A 20,250-nucleotide genomic window follows, 5' to 3' on the forward strand; every position below is an offset into this window, starting at 1 on the left:
CAGCAAAAGTGAAATGGTTTGGTATTTCATCGGTTTTCATACATTGTAAAATAAATAAAAAAATATAACATAATTGTGTACAGTACTGTTCAAAGATAACTGTCCACCTCTCCTCTTATTTCTCGTGAAACGCATCTCATCTCTCTTGAGATGCACCTTGTTTCTCTCAATACACATGTTGTTACGCTCCAGAATTACTGAGCATTTAGTGTCGAATATATTACTCACAGTGGAGGTGTGTTGGCTTCATGGTTAGCGTGCTCGTCCCCGGATCAAGCGGTCCGGGTTCGAGCGCTGCCCGTTGTTTCTGTTGTGTTCTCGAGCAAGACCCCACAAAATGTTTTTCCTTTAATAAAATCTGCTAGTTTCCCTGATTACTTCAGCGAAAAAATTATCTCAATTGATAAAATCCCTACGTTTCTACAGGGATTTGAACACGTAATTTCTATGTTCATGACCACGCAAAGTGGGATCTGGATCACACTGCCAGTGATGTCACTTCAGGAACTAGGCTAAAACACTCAACAGACTTTTAACTGAGCTTCGAGGGTTGTCAAAACATATTTGGGTTATTTGTGATTCATATTTTACCAAAACTGGACAAGATTTTTAGAACTGTATCATCTAATTCTACAATTCGGAGTCTAGCTACGATTTGGACAGCTGCGATGTACTGTATATATATATTTTTCCTATTTTGAAGTGCGGTTCACCAGTCGAGATCGCCGCATTGTAATTTAGGGCAGGATCGACAATTTGCCGGTCTATTTGGGGTATAAAGGTACAAATAATGGCTGAAGAGTAACTTACAGCTCTTAAAGAGTTATGAAGACGTCAATGAACACGAAGAGTTGGTAATTTGACTTTACGGAACGTGCAGATTTCGGAGTGTCAAAACATTTTTAGATTCAAATATTCATTTCCCCAAAAATACAAGTTAAAATGCGATGCAGTCGTAGTCCACTCCTGCCTACTTCTCCAGATTAATGATTATCAGTAGTTTTACCATAAGAGATAAGCAGAGATGTCGGCAAACAATATCCAAAGGTGAGATAACTTTTCGCTTTCTTTATAATTGTCGACCAACCGTAGCATCTGCATAGTACAAACACAAGCTACACAAATTAATTTGCATATTTCGTACTAGTAAATCGTGGAAAGTTCTTTGACAAGATCTTGAAAAGAGGTTCAGTATAGTATCACTTTGGAGAATGCATTTCTCTTTCACTGTTATTTTGAATGAAATGTCCATTTTACGTACGCTAACAATGTGCCCCGAGTTCTCGACTTATTAGTTTGCATTTCGGTTCACTGACAAACGCATTCTTCTTTCAGCACAACAATCTCCGTCGGTAGCTATAGAGTCAAATGTTAATCATTTGTTTCACTTTCCTCATTTATTAATAAATGCTTGTTTCATTCTAAGTTTGTACTTTAGATATATTTCAATATTATAAACTTCGAAAATTCATACAAAATTAACGAAAATAACTATAATAATTTTTTCGCAGTGGTGATCAGGAGAAAAAGGAAATTTATATTAGCCTCATTCCACCCAGGTGTACAAATGAGTACTACCGGCAAATTGAATACTGGGGGTAACCCTTCGATGGACTAGCATCGCATCCAGGGAGGAGTAGAAATATTCCCAGTTGCTTCATGCTACAGAAACCAGGATAAGCTGCGTCCTGGTGGGTGACTTGGCCAGTAAGCAGACTTAACCTTTAGTTACCTTTTATATTACTTACAAGAAGCCGGTGTGCATACATGTTTCAAAAGCAACTGCCACTATGCTGTACTGCCTGAAGTCCTATGCACATCGGAATGCACGAGCTCCACGGGCAGAATGCGTGAAGTGCCCATGAGAGGAACGAGAGAAACTGTGCAGTTCACGAACGAACCTAGGTTTAAATTCTACCTCGGTCAAATGGACGAAAGGCCAACACAATGACATCTAATAGGTTATTGTTTGCTTATTGTTTTTCTTTGAATGGATTTTTACCCACATTTACAAATTACTGAGAGCATATCATTAAAAGGAAACACGAAAAGCCACAGATGACTGGGCTTGGTCGTGCAGCAATAGTGTAGCACGAACACCTTACTCATTTAATAAGTCAAAAAGAAAATTATCATAATTACTAACTCACACAAATTCTTCTTGGAAAGTTCCATTGTGTTTTCCACTTACGCTATCGTGGCACATGCAATAATTAACTCAACAGGACTGAGTGACACCAAATCAGCCGACTTTCTAAACATGGGCGCAGCACGCTTTTGCTGGTAAATTGCAGGTCAATTTAACTGACAGTTCAGTTCACTTGTTTTCCTCAAATTTTTGATTGATGGAATCAAGGTGCTGCCGGTGAAGTTTTGGAGCACAAATGCAACCAGTATTTGTTTCAACTGTGATCAACGAATTGGTCCTCCTTCGCAACAGTTCTTCTATCGATCTTCACGTCATCTTTACCTAGAAATTTTCGTACCATTTCGAACATTTTGTTTCCTTGCCTCAAGAAGAACAAAACCCCTTAACTTAATGTATTTCAGTGTTACCATTAGCCTTTCCATTTAATTCAATTACTTTTGTTGACTTTTACACTAACAACAAATAATTCCGTCCATACCTAGCCAAAGTTTAAATTGTCTGAAATCGACAGAAAACAGTTTTCTAGCCAGAAAAATGCAACCCAAGAACTTTCTGTTTATTGACAAAAGTTTTAACCGAGCGATAAATAGAGGCTTTCTCTGTTTCACGTGCACTGGCGTGACACCATTTATTGAAGGATTTGATATCTCTCCTCGTTTGTTGAATACTGCCATTTTATCTGTGTCGATGAAAAAGCAGAATATTTCCTTCTTTCTGTTTGATTTTTTTTTCTTCTAGGAAAATTTTACGACATCACTTGACACTTATGCCGGCAACATCAGATGTAAAACTTACCTCCTATGCAAATAATTTGCTTTCAATAAAGCAACTTCAAGTGGCCCTGAGTCCCAGGTTGGTTCAAGTGCTTTAGATTTTTCAGAATGTATTTGTAACGCAAAGAGAGTTGACTTGGATACTGAAAATAACATGATTTCGAGTGTAATTGTAAATTAAGTTTAGTTTAACTTGTCAATAAAAGAGGGAATAAGCTTATTTGTCGACGAGCCTCAACGCGACAAATTGGCGAAAGGCATCCAATTGATCAAAGCGTGTCTCTGACAGCACTCATGAACTTTCAATACTTGCTTATCCTTATATTTCTTGGTAGGTGCGGAGGCCTTATGGTAGTGCACTCAACTCTTGAGAGAGTGGTCTGGGTTCGAGCCCTGGTCAGGGCCACTGTGTTGTGTTCTTGGGCAAGACACTTTACACTCACAGTGCCTCTCTCCACCTAGGTGTACAGATGGACACTGGCAAATATAATGCTAGGGGTAACTGTGTGATGGACTAGCATCCCTTCCAGTGGGGAGTAGAAATACTCCTAGTCACTTCATGCTACTGAAACCGGGTTAAGCTCAAGCCTGGTGAGCCACTTGGCTCGTATACAGACTTACCTTATATATTTTAGCTCAAGCCTAAAATTGTGCCTTACAGACCAAGAAATACCATGCAATATTTTGACGTTAATAAGAACGAAACAAAACCTTTTCACAATGCCGCACGCTTTCCGCAGGCCGTAAACATTTTCATTTATTTTTGGATGATTCTGCACTGTGTGTTTTCCAATTAATTGGGAAGGGGTTTGCGATGAAAATCTCTTGGGTATTGTGGTCTATACCGAACAATACAAGGCAATAATGAAGCACAAAAGGTTAATTAAGAGCACGAAGACGCGGTCATTGAAGAACGTGTGATTCTCTAGGTTTCGTCTCGGTTTCGCCTCGTGCTTTGTGGGTTCCTCCCGAGGTGGACGCACAGGGAAACCTCGTGCACTGCCCATGTGTTCACCTAATGAAACCCGCAACCAATGTGCATATGACTCCAGGTGGTACTGTACAACAAAACGTCTGATTGAATGTTATTTATGTCAGTTTGTAATGATATGTTTACATCATGCAGGTACAAAAGTCGGAGCAGATCAACTCAGACCGCCAGTCTGGGTTGGTTTGACTCGGATCGCCTCAAAGTGATTACGATCGACTCGGATTGACTTGGATCGACTCAGATTAACTTGCATGGTATAAAAAAAATAACATTAGAGGAAATTGACACCTTTACCCATTTGATGGGTACAATTTCTCTCAAAAATTGACTAAAGCTGCTATACATGTAATTTTGTATGTTTAGTGCCATTTCCTCTTGGATCAAGTTGCAAACTCGTGTCAATCCATCCATCGATCGACAGCGATCATGGACAGAGAAGAAGTTGATGAAGGTTAAATCTAGGCCATCTTTCTCAATGAATTTACATCCTTTCAACAAAATGATAGTTTTAGTCATTTAGAATATATACATATATTGCTGATTTAACACGTGGGGTGCCCGTCATATACATGCATGAAGCAAAGAAAGGTCGAGAGAGCGAAAAGAGAACAGCAAAGTTACAAATATCACAAACAGTGAACTGAATGAACTGTGTAGGCCCATCATTATTATTTTACACAGTACATGTATGCAAGATAGACAGATATATATGTATGATACCGTAGAATTCCGGGGATTAGTAAATTTGTGACATTAGTTTTAATAGTATTACTGCGGTGGTAATATTGTAATAATAGTTTTGAATAGTTTTAATCAGTATTTAATTTGTGATTTTTACCTGATGAATTGTGATGTTAGCGTTGTTTAGTTGTTAGTTTCTCATTAGTTATTAGGTGGAATACCTGTAAACTAGCTCTCAAGCTAAGCGTATATCCACGTTAAATAAAGCATTCATTCATTCATTCATTCATTCATTCATTCATGATATTCTGTGTATGCAGTATGCACATGACACTTTCTCTCCGTGTAACAAGCTTTTATTCAGCTCACTGAATGTGTAAATTTTTGTCCACAGCATTCAAGCGCATGAAATTTTTTGAGTACAAGTATAGTTGCATGAATTTTTTTTGGTCAAAATCACCTCCATCCATCAGTACACGAGTTTGCAATTTGATCCATGGGGAACTAGCACTAAGAGTACAAAATGGGAGCACGTCAACATGGAAAAACGCTACAAGTCTTTCTTGAGTTGGCCTACTTTTGAGAGGAATTTTAACCTTCAAGTGGGTAAAAGTTTTAATGGCCCAATTTTGATATGTTAAAACTCAGCCTAAAACAATATACATCAGCACAGGGAATGAATCCCTCAAACTCTGTTGTTATTCCACAGAGCCTCGTGCTGAGGTCTATTGTTTTAGGCTGAATTTTAATATATTGAAATTGGTCTGTTTCCTCTAATTTTATTTTATCTTATTTTTTTTTGATTATCTGAAGTGATCTGAATAGATGTGACCTGGGCTGACTATCTGAGCTGATCTGGTCTGACTTTCGTACCTGCAACTGGCATTGTGTGTCACTACAATACAAACCCTTGGAACTTATATTTCACTTGTGGGAAATAAGAATATGCTCAAATAAAATGAGACGTCGTCTCAAGAGACACAAGACACATCTCTTGAGATGGTGGTAACTCACTTTTGAGTGGTACTGTAGGCTGCTTGGAGATTTCTCTTGTCTATTGACTACATATTAAATTATTTTTCGACACTCAAAGAGAAATGTGACATGTAACACCATGTAATACCCTCCCTATAATTGATTACCAAACATATCCAGCACATATTACAATTGGCAGTCTAGGTATAGTGCTGGCTAGTCAACAACATGTACATAGTAAGCTCAGGAAACTCAGGTCAATAGTCCTAAATAAATGTTAATTGCAGGGGTATGAACTAACTCCTTCTAACCTCTTCAGCATGGGGAAATCTTGTACATTGAAAGCCGACGCTGAGCGCAAAAATTTTACAGCTGTACATTACAACTGGGAGACACAAGGACGATGAAAATTCCTTCATAAAAATAAATTTTTACCTTATCTATACCAAGTTTTAAAGCACGCTGTGTGTAAGGACCAGGACCAGCAACTTCAAATCCCTTGTCACCTGGCCCCCAGCTATTTGAATAAATGTCAATGCGTTCAAGTGCATGCTTTAGAGCTCTGGCTTCATCAGCATCTGAGGCTTTTCCTCGGTAAAACAGACGGATCCCTCAAAACGGAAAAACATGGCATAAAGTCAATAAAGTCAAAGAGCTGTTATGAGATAGTTGTCAAGTTATGTTATTTAAAGGTGGATGTTTACTGCAACTGGATATTTTAAATTATCTTTGTTTTTGTTCTTGTTTATTTTTACTTTGCAAATAGATGTACCTTATCACACAAATACATGTAACTTACATTATCCATACCTGGAAAAGTTGGTCACTGAGCAAAATTAAGGGTTTTCTTGACAAGCTGCATTACAAGACCTAGTATAACTATGCATACAGTAATTGCCTTCTATGTCAAGAAAATACCAGGTAACATACATGTTTGATACCAATCATTACCTACATCTACATGTACATATATGCATATATACAATCATGTGATTTTGTAATTTTAAGTACCGTTTTGCAACATACTGCTGCGAGAGCAAGAAATGACGCATCAATGAAAGTGTAAACCATTCACCTTATAATTATCAACGTTCACTTAGGGGTGGTTTCACTTTAGGACATTCATTCTGAGATTCCTAAGTTAATTTGTAATGGTTTTAGGTGGCTTATGGTTCATCTTTATATTCTGTAAAAATTTATATCAGGGCCACTGACTTGTTTTTAGTATATCTACTGCTCTGTGAACATTACCCTCAATAAATAAAGTTCACTTGATTATCGTTATCTTTATCATTATCGTTATTGTTATTATTAATATTAAATTAAAAGTACAGATACCACAGTGACAGTGTAAGCTGTACCATTTAGTCATGAACAGGCATGTTGTTGTGCAGTGTAGGTTGAAAATGAGACCCGTGTATTGATAAGGACTTTAACCAACATCTGGTACCTTCAATCCTGCTAAATATTGGACATACCTCCAAGATGTGCTTTGAATGCCAACCCCACTCCACATCTTGAATTATTAAACACAGCTGCAATGATACCTGCAGTTTTTTCTCCATGTCTGACAAAACAAAATTAAGTAAATAAAAGTTTATATCTCTACTAACAGGTACATGTAAATTGCTGTTTGTTAACAGTGATAAAACAGTCCTATAAGGTACTCCCATTCCTACAGCTGTAGGTGGGTCTGCATGGACAGTACAGTAAGTCCTGCTAAACAATTTTACTGCCAGCAGCAGTTCCAACATTTCAACATCGATCAATTTTCTTTAATTTGCATTTTCTTTTTCATTTAAAGGCCACACACCACCTAAAAAAGCCCAATAAATCCTGCTTTCCATTTCAAAATATCATGTACATCTACGTGTACATTGTTAATGGAATGTTGGCTAAAACAGAGAAATTATCTTCTTCAGTCTAGACTCCACAATGAGATCTCTGACCATGCAAAGATGTCATTTTACAGAGTTTTTAATATTACATGTATGCAATGGTGCAATTTCACGTAATCTGAATGCATAGTCAATATAAAATCACAGAATTAGTACAAATAGCACAACCTATCCTTGCTTCAGAACTAAAGATCTTCCACATCTACATGTTATTGGAAGACAATTTAATTTACATGTACTTGTCAAAGAACATTGCAAAACCTTTAGTTACTACCTTGCTATTTGATTTTTGACCAAACAAGGCATATACGCAGTTTGAAGTCTTTAGAGTATGTTTTTGGAGCCTGAGTTTTGTTAAAACATGCATGTGGTTACAAATGTATAAAATGTGATTGTATAGAATAAAAAAAATACTGTTCATTGTTTTTTCCCAAGATGGCACGATAATGAATCCTGCAATCTGATTGGTTCTTAAATAGGGCAGTCCGGGAAACAGCACAGGTGAAATTGTTGTGTTGGCTGATTTTCGTGATTGAACTAGCGGTAATTGTTAACCTCTACACTTTTTACACTTCCATCGATGATTAACCAACACAAGTTTATCTCTATTCACTTTTAAATGGCAAGGAAAGTCACTATAACTGGATTCAATTGAGTATTTTGAAATTGTGAGAGTTTGTTTGGTTGTTTGTAGCTCGGCACTGTAATGGCACATAATCGTGTTTCTCTTGCCACACAATTTTATGCAAAAAGACGTCAATTGCAGTCGAGTTTACCTCTCTGATGGTTGCTGTATTTAAGAGAATTTCTGTGGAATACACTTAACGAATTTCCTTGCTTTCTGCTACTCAATTTGCGGTGAAAAAGTCTTTCACACCAGAAAACAATTTTGTAGAACTTAACTGGTGAACTAGATGCAACTAACACAATGTACTTCGAAATAAATCTGTTCCTTAAACATCTTTTTTTGTGTGCTATCTGAGTGACTCCCTCATTCGCACATTGTACTTTTACCATGGCTTGTAGACAGCATGTACCGTAAGCCAATTCAATGACAAAGTTGCATAAACAAACCCACTTGTAAGCCAATTTACTGCAGCAAAAAAATAAATATTCTGTTTTTTGCTAACTTAGGGTCGGTCTGTATAGTGAAAAGCTGTGACCTCAGGCTTGAAAATGCTGCTTGAGGCCGAAGGCCTACGGCCTCAGGCAGCATTTTCAAGGCCTCGGTCACAGTTTTTCACTATACAAACCTCCCAGCCGGCAAATAACATATATATCCGCAAATGAGCAAATCAAAACCTACTGATTGCAGGGGTTTTGGTTAACTCAGGCAACCAGCAAAAATCACAGTCTAATAGTAGTTGTTGGTGTGACACTTTTTGAGACATGAAATGAACAGAAGAAAGTTTTAAGTTTTCATACTTTTCTTTACCATTTCATTTAGTACGGAAGCCAATAAGGGACAATTGCAAAATATTTCTCAAAATCTGAAAAAAAAAAATTAAATCCCATAATTTTATTGTTTTGCAAATTGTGTTGAAGAGTCAGTACATTGTAAAATCTAAAAAAGAAACTATTGCAAATCTTAATAAAATTTAATTGGATCCACAAATAACTTTAGACTACAAATCCAGAAGTAGCTTGCACATCCAAGAAATCAAAATCCAGAAATACATCTTGGTATATAATCAAATCCAGAAATATATCGGAAAATATGTTTTGTCATGGTACTACTTAATAGCCTGCACCAGCAGTCAGCCAGCAGCATCAGAGTGTTCCCCCTTAGTTTTTTTTCTTTTTTTTTTTGAGATTTGAAAAATATTTTGGGACTGTCCCTTATCAGCTTCCATGATCTTGCAGGCTCTTCAAGCCCAAAAACCTACATGAATCTGGCTAAAAAAGGAAAATGAAACATAAGTTGCGCAATGTACCTGCATGAACCATCCATGTATGAGCAAATACACATGCATGCATGTACTCTCAGCACATAATGATCATTACTTCATACCAGGGCTGTCAGTAAGAGCTGTAACGAGTAACACCTGCCATGGCTGAGTATGTTTGATGGGTGTTAGATGGGCCCTTGATGTTACAGGTGAACTGGACAGTAGTTGATACGATTCAGGTAAAAGGTAACAAGTTTGTTACAGGTGTGAAGATCAAGGCTACAGTTCACTGAAAACTTACTGACAGCCCTGCATACTCCATGTAACAAAGCCACATTTTTTTCCACCCTCTACCAAAAGCCCTACATAAATTACTATTAATGAAAAAGCATGGCTGCATGTACCTACATGCAAAATGTCAGTGATATAAACTGTTAACTGAACACCTCATGATTGAACCACCCGCAGATGTTTTGGCTTAACCAACTCCCCACCCCCACTCCCACCCCCACCCCCAATTCCCAGACCAGTTAAATGCAACTACATGTACATGTATTACTTAAGGTCACTCCCCAGTATTGCATTGCGCATCCTTACTGCGCATAATTTATGGCGTCATTAGCGCGCATTTGTGCACGCGCACATTGAAAACATGGTGGATTTGCCTTGATATTGAGTTCTGTCAGTTGAAAAATGGCTATAGCTCACTAACGAGCCAGGGCACCCCAAATTTTTTTACAGTCATTTTAATCAACTAATCATTAGCTTTGCGTGAGAAAAGACTGATCTGATTTCTATGTTGAAAATTGAGTAAATAAGGAAAATAGCAGCTGCACTGTAGTCTTTTCTATTTTGCAGTTTGATAGCCGTGGCAAGCAATTTGGTTCCAATATGTTAACAAGGATTCAGCTATCTGTCAAAATCAAACGTAAAAAGTTTATTTGTGTCCAACGTAAGTATTGACTGTAGTTTGAGGCGTGTTTTCATGAGTCTGAGCTCATAAAGAGTTTACAATAACTTGGAATGTGTTCTTGGATTAAGCATTACATAACTCTAAAATAGGACATTTTCAATGCCTCACTGTTCCTTAACAAGCATGGGCACCCCCCTTTTTTATTTTATAATTAAAGTTCTCATATGATAAATATTCACTGGACAAAGTTTGAACAACAACAGCAAAAAATCTGTGTAGTTTTATTCCAGGGGAATTACCTTGACAGTAAGTTAATTTCTCTGGCCCAAATTTCCTTTTCTAACAAAAAAGTTACTGAAATACTTCACTGTGTACTCTAGCTTACGCGTTCTAGCTTATACACATAACTAATTTTAGAAAACAGTCCCAAGAAAATGCGCGTGTTGATTGCTTAAAAATTTTGTTTCCATAACTCGAAAGAAACACAGAACTAGCATGAGCTGTTGACATAATGATGGTGGGAGCAAAGAGAATTTACATCTTGATAATCAAAGTTAACAAGTTGTTTTGTTCCTTTTTTTCATTGCACTGTTTTCTAAAAGAAAGAGAAAACCTGTTCTCCATGTTTCTATCCAGTTTTAGTATAAATCTACTAGCGTTCTATCACGAATGCCGTTCTCTGATTGGCCAAGCTACTCACTATCTATTCTGTGATAGATAGTGAGTAGCTTAGCAGCATGCCCTTGTTAACAAAATGACGGCCGTTCTTGGCGTTTTCCAAGTGTCTGCGAAGAGGATTTAGATTAAGTTTTGAACGACTAGATTATACTATAACAATTAAATTCGCTCTCGATTTCTATCGCGCGATAGTTGACTCAGGCTGCACCCTCATCAACTATCACGCGATAGAAATCTCGAGCTCACAATCTAATTGTTTAATAGAAACACTCCTGAAAGTTTGGGAGAACTCGAAAAAGCTGTGGAGACACCCCCCCCCCCCCCCCTGCGGCTCGTGTTCCCACAGCATTTCTCGTTCTCCCAAAATTCCACTCGTGTTTCTACAACTCGATAGAAACACAGTACATGTTTTCTATTTCTTAAGTTAACACTGTTACTATCATTTTGTACAGTACAGGTCAGAGATAAGTGGCCTACGCACACGCAAAATGCACGCACAATTTTTGCGTAAACGCGTGTCGAAAAATGCACGCCAACACGCGCATTTGCGTGCATTTGATGAGCGTTCCTTTTGTTATTCACTCTCATAAATGTGCTTTCTATGGAATTCTTCTGCACGACAAAAAGCAAAACAAAAGGCAATTCCTACAAACACCATCAAAAAGATATCTCCACTGACAAAAAAACAGCCGATACATTTTTTCTTTGCCGTGTTTTTCGATCGCGCTCTACAATCCAATCACTGAACGAATGAAAAAAAGTTAGAATTTTCATACATCTGGTTCTACAAGTCATAAGCAAGTGCTTATAACGGGAAAACGTGTTGTTGTTGGAGTTTTAATTTGTAATGTAATCTATTTTGACGTGCCAGACATGAACAGTGCTTGCGAGCGAACTTGAGTAATGTTGTTTTCAACAAGACATGCGGCGCAACAATTGTTGTTTTCACGATTTTGTGACGGGAAGTTTGAGAAAAGAAACTGATTCATATTTCTGATTCTGTAAGGCGTAAGAAAGTGCTTGAAATGGGAAATGTTTCTTTGTTTAGCTTTTACTGGAAATTAAATGTCTTGACGAGCCAGACAAAAGAAATTTTTGCGAGCGTTGTATGAAAAGTTATTCTAGTAAAGACAAGCGATCCGTCATGTGTGATGACGATTTCGCAACGGGAAGTTTTGAATTTTCACATCTCTGGTTCTATAAGGCGTAAGAGAGCGCTTGGAATGGGAAAATGTTCCGTCGTTTAAGCTTTCATTTGAAATGAAATTCATTCTGACGTGCCAGACATGACGAGTTTTTGCGAGTGAATTGTATGTGTGTTATGTTAATAAAAACAAGCGACTTGTCATGTGTGATAACCGATTCTTTTGACGATTTCGCGACAGGAAGTTTTGAATTTTCATATCTCTGGTTCTACAAAGAATAAGCAAGTGCTTAAAACGGGAAAGGGTTAACATTTTGATGCGTCTGACGTAAATCCTGGGCGAGCAAATTGTTGCCATGTTGTTTTAATCAAGACATGCGACACGTCATGTGTGATTTTGTAACCGGAAGTTTGGACTTTTTATATCCTTGGTTCTTGAAGGCATAAGCATACAACACAATGTAATTCAGCTTGAATAAGAGAGCATCGACTCCTTTTGATTCTGAAGGTAACGACCAAATTGAAATCTGCAATTTTGCAGGACTTTTTGACAAATGTGTGAACGCCACAATGTCTGCGGTAGCCAGGTTTACCTGTGAACTATAACAAACACGATGCAGTGTCCGGTGAAACATGTTGAGCTGAATAGCCATTGCCTTGAAAATGTATACAACAAAGAGCTATCAAAACTAACAATAAAATAACTACAATAAGTGAACAATAGGCTAACTCATAAATACTAATAACTTTGCTTTCTGTGCGTATTTCATGAGCGTGTCAAAGACGCAGACGCGTGCGTGTTTGACATGCAGGCGCGTTTTACACACGTATTTTGGGCCCAATATCTTTGGCCCGTACTGTACCTGCCCATATCATGTACTATAAATGTATTACAACTGTACTTATAATAATTTAATTCACTTGTTATGTTGGGAGGACATGAAATTAAAGCTTGTACATGTAATAATTATATTTAATCACTGGCCAGGCTGGGCATTAAATAACTCATGACAGTATGCAAGTTTTCATCTTCTTCTCCCAACATCTTGCCTACAGTACATGTACGTTTACTGCACTGCAGCTGGTACATGTGTAAAGTGAAGTCTTGGAGCTGAATGGCTCATAGCTGCCAGAGCTTATCCCGGTTTCTGTAGTATGAAGCAGCAAGGAGTATTTCTACTTCCCCTAGACGGGATGCTAGTCCATCACAGGTCACTCAGGACTCTGCATTGCAATTTATTAAGTTTCCCCAACAATTCGCCGGCACCCATTTATACTCCTGGGTGGAGAGAGGCACTGTGAGAGTGTCTTGCCCAAGTGTCTTGCCCAAGAACACAACAAAGTGTCCCCAGCCAGGGCTTGAACCCGGACTGCTCAATCCGGGAATGAGCACACTAACCATGAGGCCACCGCACATGTGTAAACCCATAGAAAGTACATGAATGGTCTGTTGCTTAAATTAACAATGACCCACCCATATAATCGGTATGACTTGTTTGCAGGTGTAGGAATTGTGTCATTGTCAATTACATCAAAACTTGCTTCTTCATCCTGCAAGTAAACAGAGCATGCAGTCAGCTTCATTTTGTATTAATTTTAAATTAATCAAACACAGCTGGGAACATACACATTTGATATGTAATATGTAGACATGTAAATTTTATATACACTCATAAATGATCATCTCTCTTTAGTGGCCATGCACCTTTGAATCCAAAGATACGACTCATGAAAACATGCTTAAATTAGAGAAAATATACGTCGTTTTAATGTACATGACTGTATGACTGAGCTTAAGTTTATCAAAATTTCTGAACAGATGTTTGTAAAATGTTGACATGAGTTCTGAGACTTCTGGTCACCCACATACTGGCATACAGTTTCCTTTTTTATCTGCACCTCTCAATCAGTTACAAAGTTAGGAATAAAGTTAGCATTTATACCTACATGTAGGCCAGATCCTTTTCCGTTGATGTAGACCACATGCAAAAAGGTAATTACAAGTTCTTTCTAATTCACTAAATATTAACATTTTTGACAAAAATTCCTTTTGTTGCTTGGCAGTCTCTTTTTTTTCACACTAAAAAATTAATCACCTACAGTGCACTGTATTTGAAACTCTTGGAGCATGGATGCATGCAGTATGTACAACAAATTTAAAGATCAATCAGTGGCCGTTGAGATTTGAAATTACTGTAATGTTGCGTGGCTTAAGCACGTGCTGTACTTCCTTTTAAAGTGATTTCAAATAATTTTGTCACTATCATTCCAGAGCAATCCATCATACCTACATGTAATTAACTAAATGTAACCACGTGTATGTGGGAGATTCAAATATTGCACTGTCAGTTCTTGACAATTGCACAAAAAATTAGACCAAGGGCCTATTCTTCTCTCCTGAAAATGTAAGTGTAGAAAAAAATTCCACAATCATAGACTGAGAAGACTCCAAGTGCTCAATTCCGATTTAGAGTTGACTTACAGGTTACACACATCTAACATTTTCAGAAAATAGAAAAAAGGAAAGGAAAGTTAGAGGAATGAGAAAACTTAATTACAAAGTTGTCCCAAAGGTCAGGGTGTTGTGGGTCAAATCCCTCATCTACCACAGCAACGACCACTCCTTCACCGGTTATGTTCCTGTTCCAAACATTAATTACGTTGTACGTGGGCTGTCCATTCTTCCCATTCTGCATTAACAAACAGAGCAAAAGAAAGCTTATTAGATCGAACTGCATGTCATAAATCATTGCAATGGTAGTGGACCCCTCCTGAAAGCCTGGACCTCAATCCAAAAGAGAACATTTGGCATGAACTGATTCAAGTTAATGTACCTTGAATTACAAGTCAACACAAGAACTCACTGCCAGTATTGAATATTTTTAGAACAATTAGAGGATGGAAGGTCAGGGAATGTGGGTGTTACAAGTTTTAACCATAAATTGTTCTTCTGCACTTCATAAGATTGTTTTGAACAGCTGATGTCATGCAGCATGATGGTGCAACCAAGTATTGAAAGTTTTTAAGCTTTCGGGATAAAATCTGCAGCTCCTTTTAGGCCTTAATTAGCTACATGTACCTATAAAAAGATAGAGTTCTTCTTTCAGATCAGAACCTTGATTTTCAAGTGTGCAAGATTCTCAGACCTGCTTAGGGCCATACAGTGTATGCAAGCCTGAGAATTGCCAGTTTACCAAGGCCTTCAAAGCCTGACAAAAGCATAGTACAAGTAAGTAAATTTTTTCGAGCTTGCTATTAAACAAACCATGTTAAGTTTTTTTGCCGGACATAATTCAGGCCTGAATATTTCTTCAGCTGAATATTTCATCAATATTTCTCTGACTCCTACAGTATAACCACCACATTTAGTTTGTGTAATCTTGTACAAAAGTCAATTGTCTGCTTGAAACTTGAAGAAAATGACTTAAAAGTTGAACAATTAATGATTCGAAACTTGAACAACTACATTTTAATCAACTTGACAAGTTTGAGAATCAAGTCAGGTCATTCAAGGTTCAAATGCCTGTCAACTTGCATTTAACCAGTACCACCTTAATTATATACAGTTTTACCAAACAGTCATATCTACAGTGGATACATAAAACACTCACAATGTACCACATGTCATCCCATCTTTTGTCAGTGACATAGTCAAAGTTCTGGAGTGATAATAGATTATATGTCTTCAATTCTTGCTGTTCTGCCATCTTAACCTGAAAAGTTGTTATGGTCACAATGCAGTTATTCATTAAATATATGAATAAAATAATAAAATTAAATTGGCTGATTGACATGATTGACTGCAATGATCACCAATTTTAAATAATTTATTAGTCACTGTCAGTGTTAGTTTCATACTAATAGAAAATTGTATCACTTGAGATGTACGATGATGTACGTTACGCAGGGCAGCAGCAGCTGGACATATCAACTCAAAAGAATTAGTGTCAGATCTGTGTACACTAAAATTCAATGTCTAAAAAACCTACGTTTGGCTCATGCAAAAGTTTCTTGAGAACAAGAGTACTTCGAGAAGTGGATATTCTTTCCATTTTGTGATGCTGAAAACTGTAGTAACTGTCAACAATCTAAAATATAGAAAAAAAGAAAAACGTCACTGCAGCTGTACAAAGCACTCAATCAATTAGTCAAAAAGTATTATATGGTCACATACAGTACATGTATATAAATATCTTCTACTAAGTGATAACCCTAATAGCAGGCCAGGCACCATCAGCTGCTGCAATTTTTTTGTACCTTGACTGATGGCAGCATCTTCATTAAATTTGAAGTTACACGTATGTCCACTCTAGAAAATACATGTAAGTAACTTGGTAAAAAATAGAAGACTGCTCAATTTGACTCTTGATTATTGTCAAGTGTGCAGGTAACTAGTATGAAAAGAGGTATGATTATAAATCTCCATACTTTTTTTCAGGCTAATTTGATATACAGTCACATGTATTTTGAAAAGATTTGTAGCTTCTGACTTGGCTAAGAGCGGCGCAGTTTAAGTGTAACATGGGGGCAAAAACGTATTGCCAGACTGAGTATCGATATTGTAAATTACCTTTATTTAAACCGACAGTCATCGGGTAGGCAAAGTTCGCCTGAACATTTCTGAAGATAGCCAAAGATAGTTACTACTGCAAAATGTTTTCAAAACACTTCCCAAGATCAGCCACGTTTATGAACATTTTAAGACACCAACAATCAACCAAACCCTTCCAAGGATTTCTGAAGATCATCTGAAGATTAATGGAACACTTTTCAACATTGTCAGAAATTTTGCAAATACTTTTTTTGGAAACAGAAAAGCAAGGGCACTGCAGACTTCCTAAGAAAATAATTAATCAAAGCATAGACTTTAAATAGTACATTTTCAAAAATATCATTAACTAGAAATCACAAAAATTCTTGTGCAATTTGAACTAAATAATCAGTCTATTTAGCCCTTTTGCTTCAGAGGGTGACGAGCACTTAAGTTCAACTGTTTGCAACACACACAGTAATACTTACATAGATTGTTTTAACAATCAAAAAAGGAATAGATTGAAATAAATAAATAAATCTCTTCTTCATTCAGTTGAGCTTAATATACAGTATTATAAATGTGCCTTAAACGTCATTAATGTTTGTGTTTTTGCCGTGAGTTTCCTGTAATTATTGCCAGCAAAAATGATGGCCTCTTGGACACAAAATCAAACCGATGAAAAATGGCCAACTACAAAAACTGATCTACGTACATACATTTTCATACATACATAAATACATACATTTATTTGATAAGCAGGTTTAAAAATATGCAACTGTACAGCTGAGGTGGACCCACTACTACTAACTCTAAATAAGGGGAACAGAAATTTACAATACAATTTTCATAAAGCTAAAAATAGTGTACAATAATGGTAAAAAGGGGGATCAAATAATTTAAAAATATGTAACTTCAGGGTTCTTATTATAATTTACAAAGCATTCCTTTTGGGAGCTGATGTCCCTGACATAGGTCTTGATCAGTTTTATCTTTCTTTTAAAAGAGAGAGGGTTTTCAAGCTGTTTGATAGTGTCAGGTAAAGAGTTCCAGGCAATTGCAGCTCTGTGTTTAAATGAACGACTACCCTGTTTGGTTCTTGGCCTAGATACAACAATATTTAACGATTTCCTAAGACTATCTGATCCCTACCCAAAAGCGTTATATTCATACCAATGCTTCCACAACTTGTGTTTGGTACCACAAGAGGTCATAACTTTTCCAAATATTATGCAGGGTTTCTTCTCTGTACCTTCATGTTTTGGGTAATTTCTAGTTCTCTTTCCACACTCAACCTTCAGAAGGCTTGGCTGTTCATCCAGCAATAAACCCCCTTATAATGGATTTCCAAGGGGATGGGGTTTAAAACAAAAACAAAAAAACTTTCTGTGGGGGGCATGATTATTTTCTGGAACTACACATTTCAAGAACTCTGTCCAAATCCAAAAGCTGTAAAAGTTCCTGACTGTTCGCAGTAAATTGACAATTTATTTATTTAGGGAAAGCAAATTTTAATGAATAGCAAGGCATTTGTATTCAGAAAGGTTTTCTCTTGGTAAATTTAACCTGCAATTACGGAATCTCATAAGCTGGGCTATTAGCTCATGAGAGAACAGCAAAAAATGAATTTGCATGCTTATACATGTATGTACAGTAGTTCAGATTCTCATGAATCAAAGGCAAAAAGGCGAGCTCTGAAACACGATGGCATTTTTGTTGCCATAATTTTTTTGACGACTTCAACCTTCATGCATGACTCAATTTTGAGCCAATCAAGACTGTCATTGTATTGAAAATACATTACAGTAATTTCTGCCTTAGTTTTGGCACATACGTACAGTACCGGTCAGAAGAAACCTAACAGGGAACGCTTGACAGAATGCGTTCTGTTTCCGGTCCACACGCGTTCCTATTCCCGTACTGTATCCGTTCTGTATCCGTTCAGTGCTGCTCTGTTCCCGTTCTGTTAGCATTCCATCTGTAAGGCATTCTAGGAACTCGTTCAGAAGAACGAGGTTTCCGAAAACTCGTTTACAAGATTAGCAACACTCATTTGCATTTCACGAAATGGATTAAGACTGTCGCCTTATGCGAGAATACGAACAGTAGACTTACATTTTCATGGTGAAAATATGAGTCTAGTTACTCGAAAAATACGGGAAGATGGTATAGTAACTTCAAGGCCAGTTTATAGTATTAAGTCTTTTTCCGAAACGATACAAAGCGACCGGTAGTCCATGTGATTGCTCGAGAAAAGGAGGAGGCAAACCAGCTTGCCAGGCACTTTTAACGCCATCGATGAAAAAATTTGAGTAGAAGACGAACTTTCGGCTCCTGTATTTACGCAAATACCTTTAGTGCGATTCAACATTGAAGTATCGTCGAAAACTGTTCAGCGAATGTGGCAGAAACTTGGCTGGAGGACGCGAGTACAGTACTGGTCAAAGGGATTGCAGCAAAACGTGTAAAGCACGTGTACAACACGCAGTGTCCACGCACCTTACATGCAAATATACGAAAATGCGTGTGAAATTACACAAGTAGACGTGATGTTGCGATTAAAATTAATCACAATTGTTAAACTAGAACTCATTAAGTGCATGTAGTGAGAACGAAATATTAAAAATGCATGTAATCAAACAAAACATTTACCATGTGACATTTACCGTACTGGACTGCACTGCGATACAGTTTAGTCTTTCGCTTTCTTGTTTCTGGTCATCAAACGTTTCTGATAGAATCGAGCAGTTTCCTTAAACCGGCTTACCACTTTAAAGTAAAAGTATCCTTTTCGTTGTAGTTCCAACAAGCAGCGCCAGCGACTGGCAGGCGTGCCAGGATTTACTGAGATAACAGAACATAAACAAATGTTGCTTTCAATTTTAAATTACAGCAATCAGTGTACTTTAAATCAATCCGAAGATTCATCAAAAATATTTCATACCCTGAAGCATTCGGAGTTTACCGGTGTTCAAAAGCTTTTCCCATCGTGTTTTCTTTCTTTTCGTGAGAAACAACAAGGGCGCCAGTGACTGACAAACTGAGGCTTGACAGACAGCAAAACAGCAAATAACAGCAAAACAATATTTCGCTTGAGATTTTCAGTTAAATTTTCAACATCAGTTATCCTTCTTTAAGTTTAAAAAGCCTTTGGAGATTCGCCATTAATAGTGCTCAGAAGCCAATGTTCTCAATCTGAAAACATTGTTTTAATCTGATAACAAATGAAATTCAATCTGTTTCCTTGAATAGCCTTGCCTAGCGCGTGACCAAACTCTACCCAGACAGAAATCCTGTGTAGTGTGAGAGTTGTTTTAAAGTAGTTACTAGTTCATTTTATTCTATACGGGAATACATGATTGTACAGACGCGCGACAATTTGTCAACCGGACTTGACCCACGGACGAAAATCCGAATGTTTTTCTCGAATCTAGCGGTAGCCAACTGTGTTGTAATTTAAACCGAATAATCGAACGAACCTAGTGTAAACATTGCGGGTTGTTCTGATGAATTGAAAATTAACTTAAGGCTTAGATTTTATTCAAAAAAAATTTCGATTCTTTGCTGTTTAAGATTAAGAGAGAGTTTGCGAGTTTCTGTTTGAACCCCTATTTCATTGTTATCAAAG

The 20,250-nt window shown here is 37.3% G+C and overlaps 1 protein-coding gene across 3 annotated transcripts in view; it reads right to left on the reverse strand.

The window, feature by feature from the left end:
- The window catches only part of LOC149112321 (furin-like), an 88,741-nt gene that overhangs the window by 56,807 nt on the left and 11,684 nt on the right, over positions 1–20,250 (reverse strand). For all 3 annotated transcript variants that reach the window (XM_089290148.1, XM_089290147.1, XM_089290146.1), the window contains exons 2-7: positions 16,081–16,179; positions 15,703–15,804; positions 14,650–14,781; positions 13,566–13,642; positions 7,048–7,136; positions 6,005–6,180 (exon numbers count right to left, since the gene is read on the reverse strand). In XM_089290148.1, coding sequence (XP_089146274.1) covers positions 6,005–6,180; positions 7,048–7,136; positions 13,566–13,642; positions 14,650–14,781; positions 15,703–15,804; positions 16,081–16,179 — 675 coding nt within the window. The remainder of the gene's footprint in view (positions 1–6,004; positions 6,181–7,047; positions 7,137–13,565; positions 13,643–14,649; positions 14,782–15,702; positions 15,805–16,080; positions 16,180–20,250) is intronic.

This window comes from Orbicella faveolata, unplaced genomic scaffold, assembly GCF_042242905.1.
Source record: "Orbicella faveolata isolate gen_17 unplaced genomic scaffold, um_ofav_v1 contig_2, whole genome shotgun sequence".
Classification (NCBI taxonomy): domain Eukaryota; kingdom Metazoa; phylum Cnidaria; class Anthozoa; order Scleractinia; family Merulinidae; genus Orbicella; species Orbicella faveolata.